The sequence below is a fragment of the Rhincodon typus genome, chromosome 36, assembly GCF_021869965.1.
Source record: "Rhincodon typus isolate 14 chromosome 36, sRhiTyp1.1, whole genome shotgun sequence".
Lineage (NCBI taxonomy): Eukaryota > Metazoa > Chordata > Chondrichthyes > Orectolobiformes > Rhincodontidae > Rhincodon > Rhincodon typus.
The window spans coordinates 5,080,654-5,106,325 of NC_063367.1; the positions used below are offsets into that span (position 1 = coordinate 5,080,654).

At 41.9% G+C, this 25,672-nt stretch overlaps 1 protein-coding gene and 1 non-coding gene across 2 annotated transcripts; both read left to right on the forward strand.

Annotated features, from left to right (window-relative positions):
• Window positions 1-6,877: 6,877 nt before the first annotated feature.
• On the forward strand, window positions 6,878-6,950 carry trnar-ccu. Its single transcript has one exon. It is a non-coding gene; the product is annotated as a tRNA-Arg (tRNA).
• A 3,122-nt stretch (window positions 6,951-10,072) lies between these two features.
• Window positions 10,073-23,926, forward strand: zgc:114188 (40S ribosomal protein S17-like). The gene is made up of 5 exons (XM_048617259.1): window positions 10,073-10,198; window positions 11,490-11,641; window positions 12,645-12,750; window positions 17,829-17,894; window positions 23,809-23,926. Exons 1-5 carry the CDS (start codon window positions 10,076-10,078, stop codon window positions 23,881-23,883), a joined length of 522 nt encoding a protein of 173 aa, XP_048473216.1. The 5' UTR covers window positions 10,073-10,075; the 3' UTR covers window positions 23,884-23,926.
• Window positions 23,927-25,672: the final 1,746 nt, after the last annotated feature.

Below are 25,672 nucleotides of genomic sequence, written 5' to 3' on the forward strand. Positions count from 1 at the left end.
CAGCATTTGTGAAGGAAAAAACAGAGTTAACGTTTCGGGTCCAGTGAACCTTCCTCAGAAGTGTCAGGTCACCGGACCCGAAACGTTAACTCTGTTTCTTCTTTCACAGATGCTGCCAGACCTGCTGAGCTTTTCCAGCAACTTTGTTTTTGTTCCTGATTTACAGCATCTGCAATTCTTTTGCGTTTTTTTGATAGTTATTTGAAGCCTACTTGTGCTTCCCAATGGTTAGCACGGGAACCTGGTTTTAACACACTAGCTTGTCGTACATACTCGCTAAAATACAAATTCACCCAATTAGAATTAGAATTAGCTTAATTGTCACATATACTCAAATAAGTACAGTGGAAAGTTTACAAGTCACCACTTACGGCGCCATCTTAGGTACAAAGGTACCTAAGTACAGATTTTTAAGTACAAATTCTTAGGGAAAAAATTAGAAAAATAAAGAAATAAGTTGTTCATTTGTAATGAAGTATGCAGCAAGGAAAAACATGTTACCCGGTTGTTTCCTGGGCTGGAGAGTTTCAGTCATGAAGAGAGATTGGATAGACAGGGTAAAAACCAAAAGAACTCTGGAAGGTGTAAATCAGAAACAAAAACAGAAGTCGTTGGACCCGAAATGTTAACTCTGATTTCTCTTCACAGATGCTGCCATACCTGCTGAGATTTTCCAGCAACTTTTGTTTTTGTTTTGGATAGACTGGGGTTGTTTTCTTTGGAGCAGAGGAAACTGAAGGGGGACACGGTGGAGATTAATAAAATTATGAGGGACACATACAGGGTAGACAGGAAGGAACTCATTCCCCTTTTTGGAGGGATTAATGACCAGAAGCATGGATTTAAGGTAAAGGACAGGAGGCTTAGGGGGGATGTGAGAAAAAGATTTTTCACTGAGAGGGAGGATGATGGGAATCTGGAACTCACTTTAAGAAATATTCAGATGCGCTCCTATGATGCCAAACCATACACGGCTATAAGTCAAGTGCTACAAAATGGAATGAGAATAGTGAGGTGCTTGATTTTGACTGATGCAGACTCAATGAGCCAAAGGGCTTTTTTCTGTGCTATCGACCTCAGTGACTCTACCTACATTCAGATTCAAAACCAGTAAAGGTGTCACGTAGCGGCTGAGTTACTCTTCCTGGGTGAATTTGGATTGAGTTGGGTTTCTTGTCCGAGGAGCAGACAGGAGGCATTAAGCTCATGAGAAGGAGGAACAAACCATGCCTAATTGAGGGTGGGAGGGGTTTGGTGCCCTTACAAAGGCTCATGCAGGACAGGCTGGACTCCCCAGGGGAGGTCAATGTCAATAAATGGATAGGTCAATCATGAACGTGGGGCGAACAAAGGCTTTGCAGGGAAGGCCTGAAGGTCACAGAGGCAAGGTTGAAGATGATAGAAGGAGGGTGGATGATGATGATAATTGGCAGGATAAGGGGACTGCTGGATCATTTCTGTTAGGCTGAGGGGAGGTCAACTAATGGTGACAGGACGGAGACTCAGGGTGATTCATAGATGCTCAAGGATGATTGGGTGTGTGGGTTAATGATCATTGAAGGCAGAGTAGGGGCAATGGAGAGGGACATCTGAGAGGCTTGGGGCATTCTCATTGCCTCTACTTTCTAGCCAGAATGAGGACCCTGCAAGAGCTCTTCATCTTTCTCTGGAAACATTGCTGTGTAAGTGTCAACAGAGACTCCTTGCAAACAGGGAGGGAATGAATGCCAAGCGAGCACAGTGACCCGATCTTTCAACCAGTGAGGTAGAGTTGGGCCTTTCCCTGCCATATGAGTGAATGGGGCCCGTGGCTCATCATATCTAATTGGCTGGCCACTGCAGGAATGGGCATGGCTGGCGGCTCTGCCTTGGAGTGCCACACATTTCTGTTTTCACCATTGGGACTGTCCGCAGAGGATAAAGTTTCCACCCAATGAACCTTGACAAACAAGCTACCCAAATGCTAAAAAAAACAATTGTTTTTAAATATGTTTATGGGAAATGGACATCATTAGCAAGGCCAGCATTTATTGCCCATCTCTAATTGCACTTTAACTGAGTGCCAGAGTTATTAAGGGACAACCATGTTGCTGCTGGCTGGAGTCACTTGTAAGCCAGACAACAGATTTCCTCCACTAAAGGAGGTTAGTGAACCAGATGGGTTCATACAACAATTGGCAATGATCACGAGGTCATAATTTGCCACCGGATGTGGCGGGATTCAAATTCACATTCCTAGAGCTTTAATCTGGATCTCTGGTCCAATTACATTATCACTGCATTCTAGGGTTTTCAAGGTGGCTAGGATGTGAAATGCACTGCCTGGGAGTATGATGGAGGTAGATTCAACATTGGTTTCAAAAAGGAATTGGATCCGTACGTGAAGAGAAAACGTTTGCAGGGTTATGCCAAGAAATGGAATTGGTTGAGCTCCCCTCGCAGACAGCCAGCCCAAACAAAGAGGGCAAAATAGTCTCCTCCTGTGATATAGGTGTAAATGCTCGACTGGACTTGAACCCATGACCCTTAGGGCTCAAACAAAAAATGCTATGAATAAAGCTATGACTGCACTATCTTGTAGAAAGCTTTTGAAATTACTGCCAGTTCAAACACAATCCTACTTTTAAAATCATACCTGACAATCTAATCAGTTATTTGCAGGGCTACGGGGAATGAGCAAGGGCACTGGGATTAATTGGAAAGCTCTTCCAAAGGGCTATCAGAAGCACAATGGGTCAAATGGCATCCTTCAGTGTACTGTCATTCTCTGATTCCGTGTTACAATTGTACAAAATGAAATGACTCCAGCAACAAACCTCATGGCCGTTTGAAATATGAAGCATATAAAGTAAACATATTTGGGATGAATCTGTGTTGTGAAGGAAAATGTCTGCCTTTTTCTGCAGAAATATCAAAAGAAAGTTCGTGGCGGAAGAGTTGGAGACCCAATGAGCAACAACATGGTGACGCTGTAGAGAAACACCTTGTGCATTGAACAATCTCACACACAATCTCATTGCACCATCTTTCACTGAATCATTGAATCAAATCACATAGAAAGAGGCCATTCTGCCCATCTGTCCTTACCAGCCCACAAGTAGCCATCCAGCACAATCCTACTTTCCAGCTCCTAGTCTGCTGTGGAGATTGTGACACTGTAAGAGCTTATCTACGTATGTTTTAAATGTGAGGGTTTCTGCCTTGACCAACATTTCCAGACAATAAATTTAGACTTGCACCACCCTGCAGGTGGTAACATTTCTTCTCAAATCTCCTCTGATTTTACCCTAAATATATGCCACATAAAATGGAGGAGCAGAAGTAGACCATTCAGCCCATTGAGTCTGCTCCCCTAGATTATGGGTGATCTGTTAACACCCAACTCCTCTTTCCTGCCTTTCCCCCACAATTCTTGATTCCCTTACTGATTAAAAATCTGTCAATGTCAGGCTTTAATGTATTTAATTGATCATAGAATCCCTGCAATGTGGAAACAGGCGCTTTGACCCAACAAGTCCATACTAATGCTGAGAGCTTCCCACCCAGACCAATCCCCCTATAACCCTGAGCATTATGAGCAATTTAGCATGGCCAATCCACTTAGCCTGCACATCTTTGGACTGTGGGAGGAAACCCACAGACACAAGGAGAATGTGCAAACACCACACAGACAGTCACCTGAGGGTGGAATTGAACCCAGGTCCCTAGCACTGTGAGGTAGTAGTACTAACCACTAGGCCACCATAATGACACAACCTCTACAGCCCTCTGTTGTAAACAATTCTACAGATTAACTACACTCGTGAAAAAAAAATCAAATGTTAAATGTGCAACTCCTTACTCTGAGATTATGCTATCTGGTCCTAGTTTTTCCCACAACAGGAAACCACACTCTCAAGACCCCTAAGGGTTTTACATGTTTCAATAAGATTGTCTCAAATTCTTCTAAATTTGAATGAGTACAAACTCAACCTACTCAACCTTTCCTCATAAGAAAATCCTCCACACCTGGGATCAACTTCATGAATCTTCTCTGGACTGCCTACAATGTAGTATATCTTTCCTGAGATACAAGACCTATAATTGTTCACAGTATAGTTTTGAAAAGACTTCCCTATTTTTATACGCCATTCCCTTTGAAATGAAAAACCAACAGACCATTTGCCTTCTCTATTACCTGCTGAACTTGGATGCTAGCTTTTTGTGATTTTATTGAATCCCTACAGAGTGGAAGCAGGCCATTCAGTTCATCAACTCCACACCAACCCACCAAACAGCATCCCATCCAAACCTACCCACCCTACTCTATCTCCATAACCCTACATTTCCAATAGCCAACCCAACTAGCCTACACATCTTTGGACTGTCGGAGGAAACAAAGCAGCCAGCAACAAGCCAAGCAGACACAGGGAGGATATGCAAACTCCTCACAGACTGGAATTCTGAAGAAGGGTCTAGGCCTGAAACATCAGCTTTCCTACGCTTCTGATGCTGCTTGGCCTGTTGTGTTCATCCAGCTCTACACCTTGTTATCTCTTAACTTAAAATTATAAGCTTTGTTGGAGAGAGCCAATCTAATGTTTTACTAGTCATGCTGGTTAGATAACCCATTCTGGTACAAAAATGCTTTCACAGGTTCCACTGAATTATGTTTATCATAACAAATACAAAATAAATAGTATTTGATAAAAACAGCAATTTTCATCCTATCAACATTGGGATGCCAGTTTGTAACACTAGTTGACTGGGTGCATGTCTCTTGCTTTGACCTGTTGACTTATGTTCTTCTGTCTTTGATTTTTCTTCAAAAACCTCAGGCTTTATTAACAATTTTTTTTGAGCTCCACAAGCATTCTATTTTGCAGGTAGGACTTGAACCTGAGCCATCTAGCTTAGAAATCAGGAACACTATCACAGTGCCAAACAACCCCTCCTTATGAGCTGCTAGTCCCGGTACATAATCACAGGCACCCTGAACTCAAATCGGCTTATTAGTGCATAAACAGGGTCTGGTCAATTTAGATTGGTGAAACAATATTTGTCTGATTCCTTGTTCATTTATATGCTCATCTTAATGATATCATTTCCTACTGTCTCCTGATTGATTCTTTTTTCTCATGTTAATCATATTGCCTTGCAAGATTCTTTCAAATAGAGTATCTCTTACGTGCAAGCTGCTGCTCCCTGGAAATAAACTTTAAAATTATCTTGATCAACTGGGTCAACGGGCTGATGATTGGCAGGCGGAGTTTAATTTGGACAAATACATTTTGGTAAAACAAACAAGGGCAGGGCTTATACAATTAATGGTAAGGCCCTGAGTAGTGCTGTAGAATAGAGACTGAGGGCCTCAGGAATTCTTTGACATTTGTATCATAGGTAGACATGGTGGTTAAGTAGGCATTTAGTGATCTTGCCTTCATTGCTAAGACCTTTGAGTATAGAAGTTGGGATGTCATATTTAGGCTGTATAGGATGTTAGTGAGGCCTCTTCTGGAAGGCTGTGTCCAGTTCTGGTCACCCTGCTATAGAAAGGATAACATTAAATTGGAGAGGGTTCAGAAGAGATTTGCCAGGATGTTGATGGGAATTGAGGGTCTGAGTTATAAAAATGGGCTGGGACTTTTTTCACTGGAGTATAGGAGGTTGAAGGGTGACCTTATTGAGGTTTATTAAAATCCTGAGGGGCATAGATAAGTTGAACAGCATGGGCTTTTTCTCTAAGGTGGTGAAGTTCAAAACTAGGGGGCATATTTTTAAGGTGAGAGGAGAAAGATTTAAACAGGACATGAGGGACAACATTTTTACACAGAGAATGGTTCGTGTGTGGAATGAACTGCCAGAGGAAGTGGTGGATGCGGGTACAATTACAACATTTAAGAAACATTTTGATAAGTTCGTGAATAGGAAAGGTTTGGAGGGATATGGGCCAAGTGCAGGCATGTGGAACTAATTTAGTTTGGGAACGTGGTTGGCATGGACTAGTTGGACTGAAGGGTCTGTTTCCATGCTGTATGGCTCTTTGACTGTATTTTACAAGCTTATCTGTTTTATATCTGCTTGTCCCTCTTGGCTTACCAATTCCATAAATCTTTACCAAGAGAAGGTGGCACCAATCAACAATGAGAGTGTCTGCTTAGAGTATCACTTATTGGCATCACGTTCTAGAGATTAATGACCAGATGTGGGTGTCACTGGCTTTTATTACCCATCCCTTAAGCAATGAAGAATCAACAACATTGCTGTAGATCTGGAGGCACATGTATGCTAGACCTGGTCAGGTCAGCAGTTTCCTTCTGTAAAGGACATTAGCGATCCAAAAGAATATGTATGAATGTTTGACAAAACCTATCAATATTCTTTAACTACAAAGGACCATGTCTGACTATAAACCCACTGTTGATGCCTGAAAATAATTTAAAGTTCAATGTAGCCATACAAATTAATATAAGTAGGCCTTTAACATATTTAAAGTTCCTATCTGAAGTATAACTGTGCCTTTGAGTTTGTGTCTTTTACTTCAAAGCATTTTCACTGTATTAGTGCAAGTTTACATTAGCCATGCCATAAAACAGCAGTAAAACAATAAGCCTTGTTTTTGACCCAGTTTATACAGTTTCTTTTCCCCAGAAACCGTTTACTAACTATAATTAAATAGAATATAATTTAATCTTTACTTGCTTAATCAAGTTAAATTATTGAAATATAACTCAATCATACACATTGGTATCTCAAGCTTACTTGCTGCTTTAGTTTCCTCTCCAGCTAACACCACATTGATAGTTTGTGGTACATTTTTAACTTCAGTTTCTTAGACTTTCTTCTTCCCGTTTCGGCTTGGACCATATTAAGCCTGTGTTGCCCCACTAATAGTGTAGCCTCAGTGGCCTAAAGGATAAGGCATTGGCCTCCTAAGCCAGGGATTGTGGGTTCAAGTCCCACCTGGGGTGTTGTTTTTTTTGGTTTTGGTGTTAGGTAATGAGGAGAAATTATACAAATTAGGCCTGTTTTCACTGGAATGCAGTGGTTTAAGGGATCATCTGATGTTGACAGGAAAAGACAGGTTAGATAAACTATTTCCACTGAATGGTGATCTTGAACTAGGGAGCATAGTCTGCAAATTAGGGCCAGACTATTAAGGACAGAACAAAAACAAAGTTGCTGGAAAAGCTCAGCAGGTCTGGCAGCATCTATGAAGGAAAAAACAGAGTTAAACGTTTCAAGTCCAGTTCTGAGGAAGGGTCACTGGACCCAAAATGTTAACTCTGTTTTTTCCTTCACAGATGCTGCCAGACCTTGCTGAGCTTTTCCAGTAACTTTGTTTTTGTTCCTGATTTACAGCATCCGCAGTACTTACGGTTTTTGTTAAGGAGAGATGTTGGGATGCATTTATATACATAAAGGGTGGGAGATGGTTGGAACTCTCTTCCATAAATGGCAGTGGATGCTGGATCAATTGTTAATATTAAACCTGAGATAGATACATTTTTGTTAAACAAATGTATTCAGGGATATAGGCCAAAGGAAGGCTACAGATCAGCCATGATCTCATTGAATGTTCCTATTTTCCTATGTTGGGTCGAAGGAAAAATTCAGTATCATAGGCTAAACTACATTACATGAGGCAGATCTTCATTCAACCTAACACTAGATGAATGAATTCAATACAGGTTGGCTTCATGATGTCTTAACCCTCAGGCAGACAGACTCAGCAGAAGTGGTGATGGATAATTACACAACTCACTGGAGGAGGAAGCTCCACAAATATTCCTATCCTGAATGGTGGAAGAATCCAACACATTAGCGTAAAAGATAAGGCTGCAGCATTCGCAGCAATCTTCAGCCAGAAGTGCTGAGTAGATGATCCATCTCAGTCTCCTCTGGTGATCCCCAACATCATAGGTGTCAGTGTTTAGCTAATTCAATTCACTCCACATGATATCAAGAAATAGTTCAAAGCACCAGATACTGCAAAGGCTATGGCCCCTGACAACATTATGGGAACAGTACTAAAGATTTGTGCTCCAGAGCTTGCCACTCCCCTAGCCAAGCTACTCTCCAGCACAGTTATAACACTGGCATCTACGTGGCAATGTGGGAAATTGCGCAGATATGTCCTGTATGCAAAAAGCAGGATAAATCCAACCCAGTCAATTAGTAGCCCATCAGTCTATTTTTGGTCATCAGTAAAGTGGTGGAAGGTATCATCAAAAGTGCTTTCAAACAGCACCTGCTCAGCAATAATCTGCTTAGTGACGCCCAGTTTGGGTCCTGCTAGGGCCACTCAGTTCCCGACCTTAGTACAGCCTTGGTTCTAACATGGACAAAAGAGCTGAATTCCAGAGGTGAGGTGAGAGTGACACTCCTTGACATCAAGGCCATATTCGACCAAGTGTGGCATCAAGGAGCCCTAGCAAAACTGGAATCAATGGGAATCAGGGGCAAACTCTCCGGTGGTTGGAGTCATATCTGGCACATAGGAAGATGGTCGTGATTGTTGGAGGTCAGTCATCTCAGCTCCAGGACATCTCTGCAGGAGTTCCTCAGGGTAGCGTCCTCGGCCCAACCATGTTCAGCTGCTTCATCAATGACCTTCCCTTCCTCTTAAAGTTAGAAGTGGGAATGTTCGCCGATGATTGTACGATCCGTGATTCCTCAGATACTAAAGCAGTCCATGTTCAAATGCAACAAGATCTGCACACTTTCCAGGCTTGGGCTGACAAGTGGCAAGTAACATTTGCACCACACAAATGCCAGGCAGTGACTGTCTCTAAATGAGACAGTCTAACCATCGCCATGAATCCCCGCTGTCAAGTCCTTGGAGTTATCATCGACCAGAAACTCCACTGGACTCATTATATAAACACAGTAGCTACAAGAACCTTAGAAGCTAGAAATACTGCTTTGAGTAACTCACCTCCTGATTCCCCAAAGCCTGCCTACAAGGCACAAGTCAGGGGTGTAATGGAATACTCCCAACTTGCCTGGATGGCTGCAGCTCCAACAACATTCAAGAAGTTTGAAATCATCCAGGACAAAGCCAGCCATTGACCTCCTCATGCTCAGACATCGAGATCCACGTGGAGATTAAACCAAACTTCTAAATATATAATACTGCTCTCTATACAGATCAATTAGTGAAAATCATCTCAATCATGAAAACAGCAAATCTTTAAATCCTTCTCTTAATCTATAAAAATATAGAAACTTATGTTCATTCCACTAAATCTTGAACAGTTTATATAGCTATCAGTCAAACTGAAAACTCTGAAGCACCTATTAAGATAATCACAGCTTTTGAAAATTAGCCAAGCATTCATAATGAATAGTACTTATGGAAATGCTGACAACAAACTTTATTGAACCTGCTTGAAAGTGATGCATCAGTTACCCTGTCAATCCAGCAGAGCTCTGTTTTAACAATCACCAACTGCTGCAGCTTCAGCTGTTACAGGTTACCATTTCCACATTAAAGAGCAGAGGACTTAAAAAAACATCAGTTTAAGATAGCTAAGCACAGTTTATTGATACTTCTGTGACATTTACGTGGACACGATCAATTCATGACTCTCACCTCGTGAATTAAGGCCTGCGATAGGGTGAGGGTTAGGGTTGAAATGATCTTGCTGATTCCAGCTTTCCTTCCTATGTGAATTATACCAAACCCCTTTCTCCTCACTACTTCCAATGCAATTGTGTCCTTTCTTATAAAATGAACAGGTGAGTGGCCATTCCAATATTTATCCCTTAATAAAGTCATGAAGGAACATGTCAGGTTGTTGCTTGTGGGAGCTTGCTGTGCTCAAATCAGCTGCTATGCATCCTATTTTACAAGAGAGGCTCCACTTCAAAAAGGACTTACAGATGTCTGTTTTTTTGTGGAAGCGCAGAGGGAGAACACAGGGAAAAACCTTGTAAAAGAATATAACGGTTATACTGAAGCATACAAGACGAGTTTAACTGTGCCTCAGGAGAAGGGAGTCCTTTGTGACAACCTCAGCTGGATACAGGAATTGAACCACTCTGTAGGCATCACTCACCAGCAGGCCACCTAACTGGATGAATGAATGAATGAATGGGGCATGAGCTTCTGGGAGAGTTGGCATCAGGCAGTGCGCTGGGCAGCCTAGTGCTGGGGTCCTCATTACAGCCGCTCCCAGCAACCCTCGCTCTTTTCTCCGAGTTGCAATCAAAGATGGTGGGTTTGTTAGAATATCCCAGGACTGACAATCTGTTTCCATCCGCCATGAGAAAAGCCCTAAATCCGCTAGCGGCTGGGTGGGCATATCGAGAACTCGCACGGCTATCTTTAGCCGCAGATATTAGCGGGAAGCAAGCAGCCGATGGAGCGGAGAGCTTGTTTGGAGGGATGCTATGACTCCCCGATGCCGTGTTGACTCCCCGTGGCCTTCCTCCCGGGGATGATTAAAGAGGGTTCAGGGGAAAAAGGGGTCTCTAATCGAGGGCCTCTCGGCCAGGACTCGGGGAACATTTGGGGAAGGAGTTGGGTGTGTGTGTGTAAGAGAATTGAACCCCTGAGCCAAGGCCTTGGGCTTTCCCCGAGTATTTCCAGGCTCTCAATCTGTGTCCCTGGTGGCTGCAGGCGGAGGCTGGCAGCAACCTGCCCCCTTGAGATATAATCCAGGAGAAGTTTGAATGCTCTTTGACGCTGAGATATAGTCGAAGTTAGGCTAGAGTAAATAGGACAGGGAGGCAACCAGGTTAAAATTATTTGGCAAAAGAACCAGCGTGTTAAATATCATTTAAATGTGTCGAGTTGATATAATCCACAGTGTGCATCCTGAAAGGGCGGTAGAAGCAGATTGAACGGCATTTCTGCAAGGGAATTAGATACCTAGATGAAAAAGAACTCGCTACAGATCTATGGCACTGATTGTTTAAATGTTTAGTTCTTTAGCCCTTCGAAGGACTGACAGTATTATGAAGTAGTTTAACCAAGCAGTGCTCCTTGATTTCCATTTAAAAGCAGCATTGTGTCTATGGTAGAGATAACAAGGTGTATAGCTGGATGAACACAGCAGGCCAAGCAGCATCAGAGGAGCAGGAAGGCTGATGTTTCGGGCCTAGACTCTTCTTCAGAAAAATGTGTCTATGGTACTCTGACTACATTCAAAGGACATTCAGCATGAAGAATCAATCTACTATAAATGATGGAAGGCTGGGTCTGTTGCCTGACTTCTTTAAGAAAGTCAATAAATTGGCTCTTGTTTTTCAGCTATAGGTGCTGAATAGATTGTCACTCTTGGGGAAGTGGGAATCTGTGGGTTTGAAAGCCAGTTGTTCTTTCTGGGTTTACCTGGAATGTAAAATTACAGTTGTTAGCCCCAAACTGTGAGACGAGAGTAATTTGTTAAACACTTCTGATTCCACAAACTGTTTTGGATGTCGGCCCTTTTATTGCTCTTGGATTATGAGAGTTGTGGAACAAGCATGCTTTTCTTAAATGAAGTCTTCTCTTTCCTGGTCAGGGTCGTGTCAGGACTAAGACAGTCAAGAAGGCTGCTCGAGTGATCATCGAGAAATACTATACCCGCCTTGGCAATGACTTCCACACCAACAAGAGGGTCTGCGAGGAAATCGCCATTATCCCTAGCAAGAAACTTCGCAACAAAATCGCAGGGTAGGTCTTCCTCATTAACCCTAAGTGGATCTAATTGACAGAATGGCTAGAAAGTGTGAACGGTGGCTTCCTGTTATACTGTGTTGCTTGCACCAAATGGGTTGTTATCAACTTGCAAATCGTATGAAAAAATGCTGGGTAAATGCTTCACCTACGAGCCATGTCTAGTGGGGATGGCAGAGGTGAGCACACAGGGCTTGATCCCAGTCCTGTTTTCACTCAACTTGTAAATCTGGATGTTTCTGGTTACTCCCCACCACCCCTTGACAGAGGAATTAAGTGTTGTAGCCAGTTGGGGATCTTTTTTGTTGTCCAGTCTTAATTGAACATTGTTGGCTCAGGCAATCATGCAGTCCAGAGTGAGGTTACTTGGATCATTGTGAATCTGCTTATCAGATTATTCCCATTATTTATTTTTCTCCTTGATCTATGTAGATTCTGCTCCAACTATATTCACTGCATCAAAGTCCTCTCATCTGTTCTGTGTTAATTAAAGCAAACGCAGGAGCTTCCTCAGTGCTGTTGATCTGTTGCTTTATGGTTGTTAAAATGGAATTGCCATTTAAAATGGGGAAGGGATTTGCACTGTGATGTGGTCTGAGTTGGGCTTGGGTCCTGATCTGAGACAGTCCTTCTGTGTTCTGATCTCCATTTAAGGGTGAACGTGGTTATGCTGTTGGAACAGCAGAGGAGTAAGGTAATATTTCTTCCTCTGCAGCAATCATTTTGATTTGAAGGAGTGAAGAACTTTAAACCTGAAGAACTACCTGGAGGGTGATGGTACTGAGAAATGAAACTTGAAAGTCTGAAATTTAAAATGTTCTCCAAATAACCAGTTTGGGTGACACCTGAAAGCGGAATACTCTTATTAGCTCAAATAAGACTTTTAGAGGTTGAGTCTTCAGTTGGGAAGTCTACAAACTGGAAGCTGGTGATGAAATGCTTAGTAACTTGGTAGATACAATGATTGAAATGCACAATAACTACTGTCTGACTTACCCAGGTATGTGACACACTTAATGAAGCGTATCCAGCGTGGACCTGTCAGAGGCATCTCTATCAAACTGCAGGAGGAAGAGAGGGAGAGGCGGGACAACTATGTCCCTGAGGTAAGTTTCTTTTCAGTCCAGTTCACTATCTGCTGGATTTAATGAGTATTGGTGTCATGCATGTACGCTGTGGAAGTTTGGGTTTTTTTAATTTAAATTGCAAGATTAAGAAGCTTGAAGTTTTCAACTAAATACCCCAGTTGGCTGTAAATTACCAATGTTGGAGGTTCTTACCTATTTGAAATAAGGTGAACCATTCTATCTCTGAACTCTGATTATAATTTGGATTTGAACATAGGAGGCCTTCAGCCCCATTTGAGTTCATTTTTCCAGTAATCACCATGACAGTTGTAGTTTGGAGAGTAAATAAAAGTCTGCATCCCTGCCATCTGAGATCTTGGATGTTGTGCTGCACAACATTATGGGGCTATTTTGGCCCACCGGTGCTGTCGTTCAATTCTGTGGCATCATTCCATTGTCTTCCTAATATGATTTGATGTCTAGCAGATGCTGACTGTTCTGTGTGCCAGCACAAACCCAGTTTTCAGATTGTTTGTTTGTTTGTTTGTTAATTCTTCTTGATATCTCGGTTGGGAGTTCATCTTAAAAGGAAAGGTTACATAGTCTGGGCCTGTATCTATTGGAGTTTATAAGAATGAGGTAAAATCTTAAATATCTCAATAAGATCACGAAGGAACTGGAGAAGGAGAATGCTGAGGGATGGTTCCCCTTGTGAGAGAGAGGCTGGAATAAGGGGCACTGTTTTAAAAAGGGGGTCTTCCCTTTAACGTAGAAAATAGGAATGGCAGTAGGACATTCAGCCCTTTCAGTCTGCTCCACCATTCAGTACAATGATGGCTGATTATCCAACATAGTATCCTGCTCCTGCTGTGTTCCATTCCTTTCAGCCCAAACAAAAATGTAATTCTTTCTTGAAAACATTCAATATTTTAGCCTCAACTCCTTTCTGTGGTAGAAAATTCCACAGCCCCACCATTCTCTGGGTGAAGAAATTTCTTCTCATCTCAGCCCTAAATGGTCTACCCCATATCCTTAAACTGTGACCATGTCTGGACTCCTTGGTTATTTGGAATATCTGTAGTCTTGTTAGAATTTTATGGGTTTCTGAGAGTTTGCTCTCTCCTCCCCCTTTCTCCAGCATCCGCCCGTTTTTCTAAACTCCAGTGAATATAGTCCAAACCAATCCAGTCTACCTTCATGCGTCAGTCCTGCCACCCCAGGAATGAGTCTGGTAAACCTTCTTTGCACTCCCTCCATAGCCAGAACATCTTTCCTTAGATAAGGAGATCAAAATGTCACACAACTCCAGGTATGGTCTCACCAAGACCCTGTAAAATTTCAGCAAGACATTCCTGCTCCTGCACTTGGATCCTCTATCTTCAAAAGCCAACACACCATTTTCCTTCTTCACCACCTACTGCATGCTGACTTTCAGCAACTGGTGCACAAGGAAACTCATTGCACCCTCCTTTTCCTGATCTATCACCATTTAGCTAATCTGCCTTCTAAGTTTTTGCTCCAAAAGTGGATAACCTCACATTTATCTACATTATACTGCATCTGCCGTGCATTTGCCCACTCACACTAAAGCATCACTGCATCCTCCTCACACCTCACCGTCCCATGTATCACCTCCATACCTTGAGGTTTGATATTTTGTTCTCTCCTCTAAATCAATTCATATTGTGAATAGCTGGGGTCCAAGCCTTGATCCCTGCAGTACCCTACTTGTCACTGCCTGCCACTTAGAAAAAGATCAGTTTATTTCCTATCTTTGTTCTTGTTTCATGTTTGCTAACCAGTTCTCAATCTGTTTCAGTGCACTACGCCCAATCCCATGTGCTTTAGTTTTAAATGCTAACCTCATGTTTGGGACCTTATCAAAAACCTTCTGTAAGCCCAAATAAACCAGATCCACTGACTTCCCCTTATCTACTACTTAAATCCTCAAAACATTCCTTCAGATTCATCAAGTATGATTTTCTTATCTGAAATCTATGCTGATTCTGTCTAATCCTGTTACTGTTTTCCAATTACTGTGCTATTAAAACTTTGCTAATGGACTGTCAGGCTCAGTGGTCTATAATTTCCTGTTTTCTTTCTAACCTCCTTTATTAATTGCCCTCCAATTCATAGGAACTGCTCCACAGTCTACAGAGACTTGAAAGATGACCACCAATGCCTGTTTCTCGGGCCACTTCCTTTTAAGTATGCTGGGGTGTAGATGTATCAAGCCCTGATGATTTCTCAGCTTTTAATTGCATTAATTTCCCTAACACCATTTCCCTACTAATACTGGTTTCCTTCAGTTCCTCCATCTCACTACACCATGTTCCACAGCATTTTTGGGACATGATTTGTGTCCTCCCTTTTGAAGATAGAAGCAAAATATTAATTGGTCTGCCATCTCTTTGTACCCCATGATAACTTCCCCATTTCTGATTTTAAGGAACCTACGTTTGTCTTTGCTAATCTTTGTCTTCACGTAACTGCAGAAGCTGTTACAATCAGTTTGTATGTTCCTCGTAAGCTTTATTCTCTCCCTCTGTTCTCCTTTGCTGAAATCTAAATTGCTCCCAATCCTGAAGTCTGCTGTTTTTTTTTGGTTAATTTGTATGCCCCTTTCTCGAATCTAATACTAGTCTTAATTTCCCTTGTTAGCCATGGCCAGGCCACCTTTCCCATTTTATCTTTGTGCCAGAAAGGAATCAGCCATTGTTGCAGTTCCTCCATACAATGTTTGCTATTGCCTAGCTGCCATTATCCCTTTAAATAATGTTCCCCAGTTTATCATAGCCAGCTCATGCCTCATACCATTGTAGTTTTCTTCATTAGGTTAAGGACCCTACTTTCAGAATCAGCTCTGTCACTCTCCATCTCAACGAAGAATTCTATCATATGGCCAGTTTCCCCCAAGGGGCCTTGCACAGCTAGGTTGCCATTTATTTCTTTCATTGCACAATGCCCAATCTAGGATGGTATGTTCTTTTGGTCCTCCACGTACTGTTCCAGGAATCATCGCATATACACTCCAGGAATTCCTCCTGTCTAGCTTGGCAACTGATTTGACTTGCCCAAAGTCTATGTAGGGTGGCACGGTGGCTCAGTGGTTAGCACTGTTGCCTCATAGCACCAGGGACCCGGGTTCGATTCCACCCTCGGCGACTGTCTGTGTAGAGTTTGCACGTTCTCCCCGGGTCTGTGTGGGTTTCCTCCCACAGTCCAAAGATGTGCAGGCTAGGTGGATTGGCCATGCTAAATTTCCCGTAGTGTTCAGGGATGTGTAGATTAGGTGGGTTGTATGGGTGGGATGCTCTGATGATCAGTGTGGACTTGTTGGGCCGAAGGGCCTGTTTCCACACTGGAGGGATTCTATGATATGATTAAAGCCGCCCATGCTGCTGTTTGTTGGTCCCTTTGTTGCTTGCTTCTCTAATTTTCTTTTTAGTGCCTTCCCAATATTATCACTAGAGTTTTGCAGTCTATACACAATCCCCAATCTCATTTTCTGTCCCTTTTTGTTTCTAAGCTCTACCGATACAGATTCCACTTCACCAGAGCTAATATCCTTCATCGCTATTGCATTACTGTCCCTTTTAACCAGAAAGGCTACCTCACCTCTTTTTTCCTTTTTGTATGTCCTTCCTAAAAATTGAATAGGCTGTGGCCTTAATAGTATTATTGCTAGACTATTAATTTCAAGACCCAGCTGACATTCTAGGAACCTAGTTTAAAATCCTGCCATGGCAGATGTTGCAAGTTGAATTCAATAAAAACCTGGAATTAAGAGTCCAAAGATGACGATGAAATCATTGTCAATTGTTGTTAAAAACCCATTTCATTCACTAATGTCCTTTAGGGAATGAATCTGCTGTCCTTGCCTGGTCTGGCCTACATGTGACTTCAGACCCACAGCAATGTGTGGTTCAACTGCCCTCGGGGGCAGCTAGGGATGGCAATGTGTTGTCCCAGCCAGCAACATGCAAGTGAGTGAGTGAATCGTTAGTAAAATATACCCTAAACATTTAGTTCACATCTGTGGTCACCCTGCAACCATATCAATTTGTGCGACTCATTCATCCACTGTATTGCTCCATGCATGTAGGCACAATTTTTGTGGCACAAGACACTTGTCTTTTTAAGCTGAATGTCCTGCTCCTAGAAGTATTTTTGTGGAAGTTTCCTTTAGTCAAACTATGTCTACAGTACTGTGTACAGCTTTGCTTTTCTTGTTTAAGAAAGGATATAATAGCATTGAACTATTACTAGAGAAGGTCCGCTGAATTGGTTCCTGGGCTGATGGGGTTGTCTGATGAGGAAAGATTGAGCAGGTTGGCCCTGTACTCATTGAATGTCATATGTACCACGACTAATCCATCTAGCCTGCGTATCCCTGGACACTACAGGACAATTTAGCACAATTTAGTCACAAATCATGAGTAGAAACGTAGTTTTCTATTACTATATTCTTGCCCAGGTTAATCCCGTCCAAGTGATCACAGTATTTGAATACGTTTGTTGTTTTCGAAGTTTGAAACTTGCACAGTGTTCATCTCGGAGATTTCTAACTGGAGTCTTTGCAGTTGGTTTAAGCCTTTTTGCATTTTATTGTTATTCAGTTTTAATTGGTTTCTGGTGCTTTGCTGAAGCAATGTGTTGATAGGTTTGTGCATGAGGTTATATCCTGCCAGGTTTCTGGAAGAAAAAAGCACTTGCATAGTTCCTTTCCCACCTGCAGCATGTCTAGCAGTGCAGTTACTGTTTAGTTATCAAATGTAGGTGTGGTTCACAGGAAGATCTCTCATACGGGAACAGTATGCGTGACTGGATTCTCTGACGTTGTTTGAGGGAGTGAAAGTTTGCTGGAACTCCCCTGTTTTCCTGAAGTACCACAGGAATTTCCTGAGCTTGAGCTGTCAGTTTGGGCTTGAAGGTTTCATTTCAGTTGTGCGCTGCCTTCAGTGACAGGGTCTGAGCATCATACTCTGGTGTGAATGTTACTCGGTGAGCCAAGCTGCATGATAAGCAATCATTGGTACGGTTCATGTCCTGTAATATGACTGAAAGAAGTGTTTTTTCTGGTCACTGAATTCTGACTCTGTTTTCTATGTTTTAAGGTCTCTGCGCTGGACCAAGAGATGATTGAAGTGGACCCAGATACCAAGGAAATGCTGAAGTTGCTGGTGAGTATTTAGGGGTAAGATGGGGAATGGTTGTTGTTTCACGAGGCTTAGAATTTGTAATTCCTCTAGACTGCTGTTGCTTGAAAGCCTCCAGAAGTTGTGGCTTGTTGACACACTGATGCTGCATTGATCTTGTGGTGGGAACTTGCATGTGAAGGTGAAGTATCCTTTCAAGGGTGAGAGGCTGAAAGGTGTGAAGGGACTTGGATGTTCTATCAATAAGTTAATTGAAGGCTAACACGCAGGTGTAACAAGCTATTGGGGAGATTAATGGACTTTTAATGTTTATCACAGGATGATTTGAGTGTAGGATTAGTGAAGTCTTGCTTCAATAGTAGGAGCTGGTTAAGACTGCACCTAGAGTACTGTGTATAGTTTTGGTCTCCTTATCTGAGGCAAGATATTTTGTTAGAGAGGAAGTGCAACAAAGGTTTATCAGACTTGTTCTTGAGTTTGGGTAAAGAGAGCCTGTATTCTCCATAGTTTTGAAGAATGAGGGGTGATCTAATTGAAACTTACAAAATGCTTAAAGGGATCAACAAGGCAGCTGCAAGTAAGATGTTTCTCCTGGTTGGGAAGTCAGGAATCAGGGAACATAATTTATAAATAAGCAAGAAGGATGCCATTTAGGACCAAGATGAAGATTTTTTTTAAACTCGGTGGGTTATGTTTGGAATTCTGTATCTCATAGGGTTATAGAAGCTCAGTTTTTGAGCAAGTAGAGGTTGATAAATTTTTAGTTTATAAAAACTTAATAGTGTTAATATAAAGAAGAGGCATTGAAGTGTTCAATCAGCCATAATTGTATTAAATGGTGGAAAAGCCTGATGGGCTTACTCTTGTTCCGTTGACAACCCAGTGGCATTGGTTGAAGCTGGGCTGGATTCCTGAAGTGATAGGAAGGTAGAAGGAACTGAGAACCTTCACAGTGTATGAAGGCAACGGCATAGAGTAATAGAGGCCTGCAGCACAGACAAAGGCCTTTCGGTCTAACTTGTCTACGCCATCCAGGCTTCTAAACTGAAGTAGTGCCATTTGCCTGTGTTTGGCCTGTATCACACAACTTTTCCTATCTGTGTACCTGTCCAACTATCTCTTAAATATTGTAATTGTACCCACCTCTACCATTATTTTCTGGAAGCTCATTCTATATATGCACCACCCTCTGTGTGAATAAGTTGCCCCTCAGGTCACTTTTAAATCTTTCCCCTTTCCCCATAAACCTATGCCCTGTAGTTTTGTCCTCCCCTAGCCTGGGGAAAAGACCTTTCCAGTTTAATAACATCCTTCTTATAGCAGGGCAACCCAGAATTCTAAGCAGTACTGCAAATCTGGAGTCTTGTACAGCTGTAACATGAAATCCCAGCTCTTGTACTGAGTGTTCTGACTGATGAAGGGAAGTGTGCCAAATGCCGCCTTCACCACCCTGTCTATATGTGATGCCCCTTTCAAGGAATTATGTACCTGCACCCCTTGATCTTTCTGTTTGACAACACTGCTCAGGGCCCTCCCATTAATTGTGTAAGTCCTGCCCTGGTTTGTCTTACCAGAATGCAGCACTTCGCATTTATCTGAATTAAACTCCATCTGTTGTTCCTTGGCCCTCTGGCCTAGTTGAACAAGATCCCATTATACTCTTCTTCACTGTCCACTATTCCACCAGTTTTGGTGTCATCCCGCAAACTTACTAGCCATGGCTGTTATATTCTCAGTGGTCTTGACGTGAACTAGAAATCCAGAAGCTTAGGTTAATCTTGTATGGGCATCGATTCAAATCACAACAGCTGGTGGAATATAAATTCCATTTAATAAACCTGCAATACAGCCTTCGTAAAGGTGACCAAAAAACTGTCATCAGTTGTTGTACAATCCCATTGGGTTCACCTGGCCTCTAGGGAAAGAAATCTACTGTCCTTATCTGATCGGGCCTACGTATGACTCCACATACAAGCAATATGGTTGATTTTGTAAAGTATTTTGTGGACAGCAAGCTATTCTATTCAAGGGCCAATTAGGGATGTGTAACAAGTTCTGTCCCCCTTCCCCCACTTGTTTTGCCTTACAAAATCTATGACGTCTGTTAGGATTTGGCCTCTTATTCAATTGGGCAGGACTTACACAGTTAATGGTAAGGCCCTTGGGGGAGGGTGGGGGGGGTGTAGGTAGGTGGTGGTGTGGAATACAGAGACCTAGGGGTTGGGGTACAGTTCCCTGAAAGTGGCGTCATAGAGTGGTGACAAAGCCATTTGACATGCTTGCCTTCGTCAGTCATGAAGAGGATGCCCTCTTCATGTTGGCTTATTTTTGTCATGTGGTAAATTAGATTCTGCTTGAACGTAACAAACTGCCTCAGATTTGTGACTGCTGTCATTTCACCATTTGGGTTTAGAAGGGTAGGGCTTACAGTTGCAGTCCATTTTTGGTTTATCTCAAATCGCAGAACTGGACTCAAGCATATCAACTTGCTGCTTGTTTGCTGACCAATTTTGCCAATTACAGATCTTTACAAGCTGAATATTAAGACTTTGTGTCTCAGAGTTTTCAAAACGTAGGTGAGCATATAAAATGAGATATTGTTCAATAATGCATAAAGCACTATTCTTCATTTTGGCAACACTGGAAGATTATTATGGTAGTGAGAGCCTGTGCTTTCCATGAAAGGGCAGCAATCATCCTCAATGAGAAGACATTGCAGAAAAACGTCCACTGTGAGGTTAGAAAGCATTTTAGTCCTTTCTCAGTACCTTACTTCTCTTTACCACACCCTACACTAACGTCTGACTAAGCTGAGCATTCACTTCCCACGCCCCAATCTATAAATCTTGAAATCTACTATTTTCTTGTCCTCCCTTTTCCCAGAATGCTATTCACAGTAATACACTGGAAGGATGGTGTACTTTCAGATCAGGAGCATTAGCAGAATCAGCCATGTTGTTTTCTATGTTATTCTGGGGTTAGCACAATTGAGAGCATTGTCCATTCTTCAGATACACATTGAAATAGAGCAAGTTTGATCAAGATTCCAGTTATTGGTTTGATTTTCTTAATCTATGTGATCCCAGAATGGATGCGCAAGTTTGTTGTTATCCATCCAATGTGATGTTGTTGACTTGCTTGCCGAGCTGTCTTTTTTTGTTTAGACCTTTCATCACCATGCTAAAAATTGCCAGAAATAGAACAGTGACAAAACGTCTAAACAAAAACAAGCCAGCTCGGCAAGCAAGTCAACAACCTCACATTGGATGGAGCCGAGCTACAGATCTTTGCCAAAACTTTAATCCATACAGTGTGCTCTGGGGGCTCCAGGTGAATCGAACATTAACACTGGAAGTTGGGGTTACATAAGAACTAGGAGCAGGAGTAGGCCGTCCGGCCCTTCGAGCCTGCTCCGCCATTCAATAAGATCATGGCTGATCCTTTCGTGGACTCAGATCCACTTACCCGCGTTCTCACCGTATCCCTTAATTCCTTTATTGTTCAAAAAAAATCGACCTTTTTTTTAAAAACATTTACTGAAGTAGCATCAACTACTTCACTGGGCAAGAAATTCCATAGATTACCAACCCTCTGGGTGAAGAAATTCCTTCTCAGTTCAGTCCTAAATCTGCTCCCTCTAATCTTGAGGCTATACCCTCTTGTCCTAGCTTCACCTGCCAATGGAAACATCCTCTCTACTTCTATCTTATCTATTCCCTTCATAATTTTATATGTTTCTATAAGATCCCCCCTCAATCTTCTGAATTCCAATGAATATAATCCCAATCTACTCAGTCTCTCCTCATAAGCCAACCCTCTCAACTCCAGAATCAACCTAGTGAACCTCCTTTGCACCCCCTCCAGTGCCAGTACATCCTTTCTCAAGTAAGGAGACCAAAACTGCACACAGTACTCCAGGTGTGGCCTCACCAGCACCTTGTACAGCTGCAACATAACCTCTCTGCTTTTTATTTCAATCCCTTTAGCAATGAAGGACAAAATTCCATTTGCCTTCCTAATTACTTGTTGTACCTGCAGACCTACCTTCTGTGATTCATGCACAAGGACACCCAGGTCCCTCTGCATAGCAGCATGCTGCAACTTTTTACCATTCAAGTAATAATCCTTTTTACTATTACTCCTACCAAAATGTATGACTTCACATTTATTTACATTGTATTCCATCTGCCAGACCTTTGCCCACTCACTCAATGTTTTTTTTTCTTTTTTGGACTGGAAGCCTATTTTAATCATTAATAGAAAATATACATTACACCCACACTTTACTATGCTTTAAAGAACATTTAGCATATTCTCCGAGTACATAGCTCAGAGTCAAACTTCAACACCAATTAATTGTTCTTGAATTAATTATCTGTTTACCAACTTTAAATGTCAAACCACTTTCGCAACATCCAGTTTTGGAAGCATAAGACAGTTTTTCTTTTAGTGTTTCTAGAGACAAACGTTTACACAACTTCAAACCTACTGTCAAAAGACAATAAGGGAGTGTGGTGACACCAAACTGGACTAATGGCCTTCTATATTCCAGTTCTTGGCTTGAAAATAATGTACTTAATTTGAATTCATACACCAGCTAACTAAATCCCCATTAGTTTACTGCCAAAACAATATATCACTGCATGTACATTACAAATCAATAAATTTTTCAATTCATACATAACTCTTTGAAGCCTTACCAGTAATAAGTATTTACTGAACAAATGCATTTGTATATAATCAGATGATCTGGTGACTAGAAAAACAGCAGACAAACATTCTGATAAATGGGCCTTGTACTAAATTAAACAACAGGCTTATAATTTAAAAAGAAGGTATACTCAATAAACCATTATTAAGCATGCAGTCTTGCCTATATTTCTGTAGTCATGAACTCAGCAGCAAAAAAATAATCTACAATGGAAATGTTCCTTGGTGCTGGTGGCTGGCTATTTCCTATGTTTTGGGGATGTGAAACATGCACAGGCTCTTGTACTTCTGTAAAAGTTCATTCTTTGTGCGAACCTGGTCTCGCAAATTCTGAAGCTGAAGATGCTGCTGCTCAGGACTGAGGTCAATTCCAGGCATTGCCAAAATTATTTCCCGAGTCTCTTGCAGCTTTGTTTGCAGTTTATTGAGTTCTTGGTGTACATCTTGGCTGTCTTTGTCCATGCATTTGATGATGTCGTGGACGATAGGGAGGAAGGAGCAGTCCTCCTGTTTGATCAGACCCTTCACCACTGACCCTGTCCCCGAGCCGGAACCCGCCGCCATGGCCACTACCCCGTCACGCTGGTTGAATGATAAACTCTGTACCAACGTACATAAAACTATTAGCTTGGCCATTGTGTATGGGTTTGTGCCTGGACTGTAGCGTTTGCCTTATTCTTGTTTTACCTCCTATTGTAGCTCAACCCTGTTCCACTAGCCTTCCCATTCCATTCCCACTGCCTCAAGGGGAGAGGCATTCCATTCGTCATGGAAGTTGTCAATCAGAAGTCTGCATGGAAACTTAGATTAAGATCACATTTAATTCTGGGTTAGGACTACACGATAAATTTTCGGATCTGTTTTTAGCCCAAGACTTGTGTGGCTGCCTCCTCAAATGGATGGTGTGAAATAGGATTCAAAAAGCATTCAACGTGCACAGAAAGCATGTGATGAAAATTACCTCAGCCCTCCCGTGCCGTGAAGCTTTTCAGGGGCACTGCAGTAGACACATTTAAGTTGGACTTATAACTGAACTGTCAATGTTGTAACTTGTGTATCTTGTAAAGTTCTCTGGGACACCTGTGTTTGGAATTCAAATCTCTGCCTTATGTCACAGTTGGCTGAAAGGGCTCTCACTGGTCTGATCTGGCTGATTACTGAGCTAACCTGTATGATGGGTGGATTTTATCTGCCTTGGATTTAATGTGTTCTCTTTATTCTCTTGCAGGACTTTGGCAGCCTGTCCAATCTGCAGGTCACGCAGCCTTCGGTAGGAATGGCCTTCCGGACTCCAAGAATCTAAAATTATTTGTATGATATGCGTCTAAAATAAAAAAAAAAAATCATGTTGTGAGTTTGTGATTTTATCATTGTTCCACATACTGGTTTTCCTTCCTGATGACCCACAGGTGACTTCTGTAAAATAAATTGAGTTTCTACAGGATTGGTGTAAAACATTGGCTTCTTGATCAAAAACCTTAAGTGATTGTAACTTCTGATATTGTACGTTGTTGTGGAGAGGGGTTGGGGGTTGGCATTCAGTTCTTGCTGTGCATCAGGTTATTGTGGCTGAACAGAGGTAGGGATAGCCTGGTTTTGGGAGAATGTTGAATTAGATTCCTTACCAAGCTGAAATCTAGATTGCAAATGGTGTGGATTTAAACGCTGTACCTTGAGTTCCTCAGTGCATGACTAAGAGGCTTATGGAGCCCAATGCTTTGTCTTGCATAGTAACGTTGGAAAGGCTTGTGCATCTACTGTAGTGATGGAGACTGCAATGACACCATCTGAATTGGCAGTCATACATGTTTGCTTCTTGCAGCAAATATTATGGACTCAACGAGAGGGAGCTCACATTTCGATTTGGTGCAAGTAGTTGAGATGGCATCTGCAATGGGAAATCATTGGGATTTTTGCTGGTTGGTGACCATCCTAATCAGTTTGGGAGATCGGGTCATCAAGGCAGTAGGAACCTGAACTGAATTATGTTACGTGACCCAAATGGTTTGACTGTACCCTTTAACATGTATTTCACTGATTCTCCTGTATTAACTTGAAATTACCCTTGTCCCACCCATTGTCTGAATCCATCCTTTCAGCAATGTTTAACTTACACTACCAAACATTTATTGATATATCTGAGACAAGGGTACAACAAAGATGAAATGATGTATTATCAAAAGCAGTTAAGCTCACAGGAAGGCTAGCAAGCTATTGAATTTGTCCAAATTGGATTGGACCCAAGGTTCTGCTGGTGTCCATTTCCAAGTGCATTGATAGAGCTAAAATAAGAGACAGTCTCACAATTGTGCAGGCTTTTATGCGCAATGAGATCGAACAGTGCTGTAGTAAGGGTGTGCTCTGCATTAGGCTTAGTCTAAAGTGCACGGTTCTGTACATTGTTTAATTTCATCCACTTATGCCTCTTTATTCCCTTGATGGACAACTGCACTATTAACAATAGCTAGTTAGGTATAGTACCCATACTATAAACAATAGCTCTTTGATACACATTGCATCTTAAACAATAGTTGAAATATCCCTGAACCATAAACAATACATGTTTGAAATATACCCGGGCCAAAAATAATAGCTGTGCGAAAGACTGCACCATAAACACAAGCAGTTTGGTAGCACAGTCAAGGATACTGTTAAACATCTGATCAATATCTCCAAACATTCTTTCTGAAATGTGTTCTCATGCAGAAGGACAATTTTGTTGTCTCCTCATCCTGCATTCAAAGGGAAGACAAAGTTCAAACTCCTTTGTTACTAGTTAATATAAACCAGTGTCCAGCAAGGATGCTGAGGCCCTGAAAGCTGTAGAACATCTAATTGACACTGGCAACTGCCAGTTGTTGTACTCAACAACAGTGATAACATAAACAGAAGTATGCTGTGCTCTATGATGGTTCTAGGTTTATATCTAGAGGACCTGCTGTCACACATGACCTTGCAGCCATATTTGAGAGAAGGCCTTTGTTGGACTTTTGTAAGGTCAGTAACCTGCCTGGTGATAAGCATGACAGAGAGAGGGTTAGGGCTAGTGTTAATGTTGGAGTCTCATTGCAGATATCTGGTTGGAAGTAGGA

Excerpts from the sequence above, each read along its gene's own strand:
- zgc:114188 (XM_048617259.1), top strand. The coding sequence starts at position 10,076 with ATGGGGCATGAGCTTCTGGGAGAGTTGGCATCAGGCAGTGCGCTGGGC. Across the intron at positions 10,199-11,489 it reads CCGAGTTGCAATCAAAGATG|GGTCGTGTCAGGACTAAGAC; the intron begins GTGGGTTTGTTA and ends TTTCCTGGTCAG. Across the intron at positions 12,751-17,828 it reads GGGACAACTATGTCCCTGAG|GTCTCTGCGCTGGACCAAGA; the intron begins GTAAGTTTCTTT and ends CTATGTTTTAAG.